This window comes from Symphodus melops (assembly GCF_947650265.1).
Source record: "Symphodus melops genome assembly, chromosome: 19".
Taxonomy (NCBI): Eukaryota; Metazoa; Chordata; class Actinopteri; order Labriformes; family Labridae; genus Symphodus; species Symphodus melops.
Window position 1 is genome coordinate 14,378,916 of NC_136709.1, and position 6,002 is coordinate 14,384,917.

At 41.0% G+C, this 6,002-nt stretch overlaps 1 protein-coding gene across 1 annotated transcript; it reads right to left on the reverse strand.

Moving 5' to 3' along the window:
• Window positions 1-100: 100 nt before the first annotated feature.
• On the reverse strand, window positions 101-3,894 carry odf3l2a (outer dense fiber of sperm tails 3-like 2a; the record flags this gene model as incomplete). Its single annotated transcript, XM_079370191.1, has 5 exons — window positions 3,842-3,894; window positions 3,324-3,434; window positions 1,713-1,835; window positions 1,419-1,560; window positions 101-446 (listed from the first exon to the last, which is right to left on the reverse strand). Exons 1-5 carry the CDS (start codon window positions 3,888-3,890, stop codon window positions 101-103), a joined length of 771 nt encoding a protein of 256 aa, XP_079226317.1. The 5' UTR covers window positions 3,891-3,894.
• Window positions 3,895-6,002: the final 2,108 nt, after the last annotated feature.

Sequence of the window (6,002 nt, forward strand, 5' to 3'; positions counted from 1 at the left end):
ATGGGTTTTACATTGTTTTCATCATGTTGTGTCTGCTCTACATTTGTGTGAAAAATTAAATGTATAATATAAAGCATTTGTATTGAACTGGTTTGTCCTTTCAGTCCACTACGTGCACCACAAGTGGCGTGACAAACTCAGAATGTCTGACACCCATAGTGCAGGACGGAGGTTTAGGGAGGTGCACATAAGATTTTTCTGGGCTGTAGCTGCCGGGCCCGGGAATAGCAGAAGCATTATTTGGCCTTTTCGTCCGGCTCTGCATGGAGAAGGAGGGCTGACGCTGGCGGTAGATATCTGGATGAATACTGTTGTATTTCGCTGGTCCAGGGCTCATAGAGAGGTCCTCTGATGGAGCGCCAATCTTCCTCCGGCATGAGAAGCTAAAGCTGGCGCTGGATGGTTTATGGGGAACCTGACAGCCCAGCAGGTTAGGAAGGCTGTATCTGGAGGAAAAAGAACAAGAAACGCATGTATAGAAGGTTTATTGGACCTTTTATTTCTGATTTTCATTCTATAGCAAAACTCGCACTAATAGTAATTATCAGTCACTCGACTGTATCCAATAAAAAGTTGGTTGTAGCAATAAAAAAATAAAAAGACAGATGTAACCAAGTTTGAATGAGTGTAGTGGTCTCAAAAATTCAAATTCAGTGACTGGATTAGTTGAGGTTTCTCCTAGTGCACAGCCAGCACCAACAACCTGTCACTTAAAGCAGCTAAGTCTTAAAAGTCATTATCTAAACAGCTGAATTTTATACAAACTCTGACTTGAAAGTTTTCATGATCTATAAAACCCCAAACCATTTGTTGGATTCTGCTATTAAGTTAGGCATCAACTCAGTTTTTTGACATCTGGACATTGACATTATTTCAAATAGCACATTTTTCCTATTCTTCCCAAAGTCCCCAAATATTTAATTTTGCCTTCCTTGTGACATAAGTCTTGAAAATGACAATATTTTAAAGCGCTTAAGGACACTCAGATAGCTTGGTCCAACATTTGTTTGGAACAAATGTTACCTACAGGGGAGTACGTAACTCTGACATCTAGTGTTAAAAATGGGCACTGCAGTCCGAATTTGAAACATTTCCGAGAGATGTCTCCCCTCACCCGTTCCTCCAAAGAGTTGAGTTACACACATGTAGCAATGTCTTGAAACCTATCTACAATATAACCTCTCAATTTTCCAAAAGCATCTCCGATATTTATCCTTTACCACCTAGTTGTTGAGCTTATTTTGAATAATAAAAATGGCTTTGTAGGTCGGGTAGAGTCAGTTTTATCCGAACCAGATTGTGCTTCTATTGCTGCTGCACCTGTTGGTTTGCCATTTACCTGAAAAACTGAGGGGCGTAAATGGGGGGCCGTGTTTGGGACGCAGACTATTCCTGACCCAAACTTCGACTGTCCTCACCTGTTTGGTGCTGGCACAGCATCCACAGAGCGGTATCTGGTGCGGCTGCCAATGGTGTAGGATGGTGATCTGTGGTGAGCATTGACAGGTGGAGCTTTCTCTGGGCTGTAGGTCCCCGGACCAGGAGTCTGGAACACCTCACCTGCCAACAGAAAATAATCTAAGACGTAGTTGTCTTTATTATCTTCATTTGAGGGTTTTTTTTGTTGTCAATATCTGCTTACTGACATGTATAAGATGATACCTTTGAAATACGCACCAAAGTATTTAAAAAATGAACCTTTTGCTCTTCACCTTTTTTTCCGGTGCGCCTTCCTCTGCCCAGAATGGAGTATGAGGGTGTTTCCATCTTCCCAAAACGGGTGACCTTGGCATCAACGTTGTACCTTGGTCCTGGGCTGGAGTCCACTGAGATCACTAGAGAAAACACAACACACACATAATTAACACAGATACCTGACGATCTCATAGATTTAAAGGTGTTTCCATTCCAATACTCGTATGGATGTAAGTTATCTGATTGGCCACAGAGTTAAACTATATTTAATTATGCCAACAGCATATTGTCAACAGTCACTTCAGTCACTAATGACTGCGACCAATGGCCACCACTTACTACTTCCACTGAAAAGGTGTGGACTTTTTTTCATTTAATATAACAGACATTTTCAGAAATAATGGATTTTTGGAAGCTGTTTAATTCAGAAGGAATTTGCGTGAACTTTTCCCAGGAACTTTTGGGAGTTAACATGAGAATATTCACTTGGAAGTTTTGGTAGGCCTATCTTTCATTATTTTTCAGTAACCCTTTTTGACAATCTAGAATAAAAAAAAATTCAGAAGACACCTTTGGGATTTTCTGGGAAATTTTTTCAGTAACATGCACGTCCTTTCATCGTGGGGGGGGGACCCACAAGGGAACTTGGCATCAATTTGGTTTTGTGAAAGGCAGAAACAACCTTGCACACACGTTTCTTTGTCTTTCCAAATGTTTTTGACATTTTCTCCTTTCTTAGTAAAAACATGACACAAATGATAAACTTAAGAAAAGTAAAGAAAGATGGAAAAGAAGAAAATTACTTTGTTTCAGGGCATAGACATTGAAGATTGGCAAGCCAGAACACACTGTTCAATGGAAACACACACTAAGCCCTCAAACATGATCAAGGTCTTAGTGCTATTCTGAAAAAAATATTTGATTTAGATTTTCTGCTCTGACCGAGCGTTATACTGTATATGACACTTCTTGTTGCCACTAGGTGGTGCTATTTGTATGATTAAATATCGTAACTTATGTTTACGGACATGTACATTAATGACAGTGTGACATAACACGTTTAGGTCAAAAAAAGGAGCATGTACAGAAGTGTTACTGACCACTTCTTGTTTAGTGGAGTAGTGCACATTTTAGGGCCTGCCATGACAACACTAATAGAGTATAGAAGGTGCCTTAGAAAGGCTTTGCGCTGTATCAAATGAAGCCTCTTTGGAGGAGTCGGTTACTGACTTTTTTTAAAGTTTAGATTCAATGTACTTCGAGGCCCGATATTAAGAAAGTCTTAATCAAAGTTAAATTCACATGTCACAAGGTTCACAAGGTATCACACGCTATGCCACTTCTGCTTTTGCATAAAATGCAACTGATTTGCACAAAGAAAGAACTTCCTTAACTGGGATAGCCTAAAGCTGTTTGATAATGATAACGCGTATTTAAAAATAAATAGTAATAGCACAAGCATCATAGGCAAATTGAAATTGGCCAATGGTCTACTTCAGTTACGTTGTTTTTTTAGATGTTTTAGTAGATCGGTAAGTGAAAAAGAAGGAAAAGGACAACAACATTAATGATCCATTAACAACGATCCAACACAACAAAGACTGGCATCTAAACACAGAACAACTCACTGGTGCTGCTCAGTCGACTGTGAAAGGAGTAAGCTGGGCTGCTGGGCTTGGTGAAGTCATGGTTGATGTATCCGACTGTAGGGGGCAGAGCGTAGCGTCCAGGGCCCGGGCCTGACAACAGGAGGAGGAGGAGAGGAGAAGGAAGATAGACATGATGCAACAGGGCCAGCTTTGAGTCACCGTATATAGCACCACCACCCCCCTGCTCTTTGGCTTGGAGTGGGGGGGGGGGGGTATTGTCTCTGATGATTTCCATATGGAGCTCTTTGACTAATTTTCTATGGTTATGCATTTTAACGTTCTTCCTCTGCTTGTTTGGGAATGGATTCTAAACAAAGTGGAAATCTCAAACAAGTGTGGAGCAATGGCTGTATAATGCTGTGAAAGAAGTCATAGGAAAAAACAGTTAAGTTTTAACACAGTCCATGTGGACACACACACACACACACACACACACACACACACACACACACACACACACACACACACACACACAGACACAGACTTCCACGACTGACCTCTTTCTCTTGCGGATATGATCGGCCGTTTCTTCACCACCTCCTGCATTCTCTGCCAGCCTTGCTTCTCTTCCTCTTCGAAACCTCTGTGACTTGTGCGTGACTCTCTCCAGGTGATCCTCGGCCTCCCAGGCTAAATAATACATGACCAGGGAGGTGAAGAAACCCTATCTTGACCGAGGCCTCGGGTACGCCCCGACCTGTTCTCCACCTTCTTTTCCCTTAGGTCCCCGGGGGAGAGAAGGTCGACACTGTCCGGGCTAACACGAGGATGTCCACTCATTGTTTCTCTGTGATGTCTTGTCATTTCATGGCTGTTCCAAGATAATTGAACATAAAGATTAAGCTCTGTTTAAGTCCCAGAGCAAGGAAACTATAATCACATAATGTGATTCATTAGTCACCCTATTCCGAGGCATTGTGTTACAACAAGTGAACTAAAGTACTGTAAGTAGTATGCTGTAACTAATAGCATCCCCGTACAAAGGCTATTAAATATGAAAGGACTTACACGGCTCTTCTGTTGAAAGCGGTCATTGGACAAGCTCAGGGTAGCTGTAATGAAACTGTGGATTGCAGAGAATTACAATTTAGCCTGCTTTTTGTTAGTCAGGGAAACATACTTCCAAGATCTCTAAAAGATGTCTGCCAAAGTAGTTTTTGCAAATTTAGTAAGATAACAATAACAACATGCCAGGACTTTCATCAGCAAAACAAACCATCCAAGACAATATGCATCAGAAACGGCAAAGAAAACGTCTGCTGTTTTTCTTTTGTTTGATGGTAAATCAGTTACAGACGATAACTTCCGTATGTTCATGTTCTCTTGCGTTTACTTAAATGGAAATTGTTATGTGAGTAGTTATCATTTGTACTGCTCTACATCTCATATGCTTAAAGAGAGGCGTTTTTTTTTTTTTTTTTTTTTTTACTTTTCCTCTCATGGTTTTTATTCAAGACAGTTGCCCTTAACAAATAGCGTCCGAGGAAAAAAATCCCGGGAAGCAATGAGGCTCATTTACGGGCATTAGCATCTACGTTCATCATGTCAATGAGTATGAATATGTACTGTATGTATGAATGGATATGTTACTTTTAAGTGTCACTTTATAGAGCAGCCTGTGCCAACGTTGTGTGAATGGATGTGAATGGCGCTATACAACCTCAAGTCCAAATCTATTCGTTTTTGAGGTCAAAGGTCAGGTATAAGGTTTAGAGGTCACTAAAGACTGGTTGAATATTAAAGCACTAGTGTCTCAGAGTGGTCACACACTTAGAGATAAGACTTTGCTGTGTCACTTGCAGGAGGAGAAACCTGCCGCAAAGGAAGTAAGGCAGGGGGATTACAACAACTATTGGTTTGCCCTGATAAAACAGCAGGACTACGGAGCGATACGTTTGAGAACAGATATGTAGCTCTTCGTGTGGGTTAGACGAGGTGCAGCCTGGATAACTCCGAGAGAGTGTTTGTCAAAGATTTTAGTTGCAGGTGTTTTCAGTCTGTTTTCCAGGAGCTCGTTCTTAAATGTCAACAATATTTTTGGAAAGTAAGGTCTCCTTTGTGTGATGTCACAAAGGGAAAACCTCCAAACGGTCGGTTTGAGCACATGTTTTCTGAAAAGTGGAGCAGGTGGAAGACGGAGAGCGTGACTTTTCTCATGATTAGGGGGGGTTTGCAGACAGGCCAGAGACACATATAGTATTAGTGTTAGAAAAACATGATAAAGTATATTTTGTATTTTTACAACCTTTAAGATGACATTAACTCTCTTTCAGAGTTGCATGATACCTGTTCTTAGGCTGCACACGTGCTGTGTTAAGTCTATGTTATATACTGGTAGTGGGAAGTAGGGGGCGCACTTGAGTGTGGTAAGTGTTGGTATTGTTTGTACTTTGTGTCGAACAAGAGTTGAAGTAAACGTGATGTATGAAGCGCAGTCTAAGTTGTAGTTATTCAACTAACATGCTTCCGATGACATTTTTAAGTCACACCAATAATTGAAGAGTTACACTTGCTTGCTCGAGACATGCAGCTCTAATCTCAAACACAATCTTCACTTCAGCTAAATGTGCCCAATGACGCATGCTTGACTTCAACTGCTCTCATTCGCCTTAGCAGTCCAACCACATTGCAGTGATGCTATTTGTTTATTGGATGTTT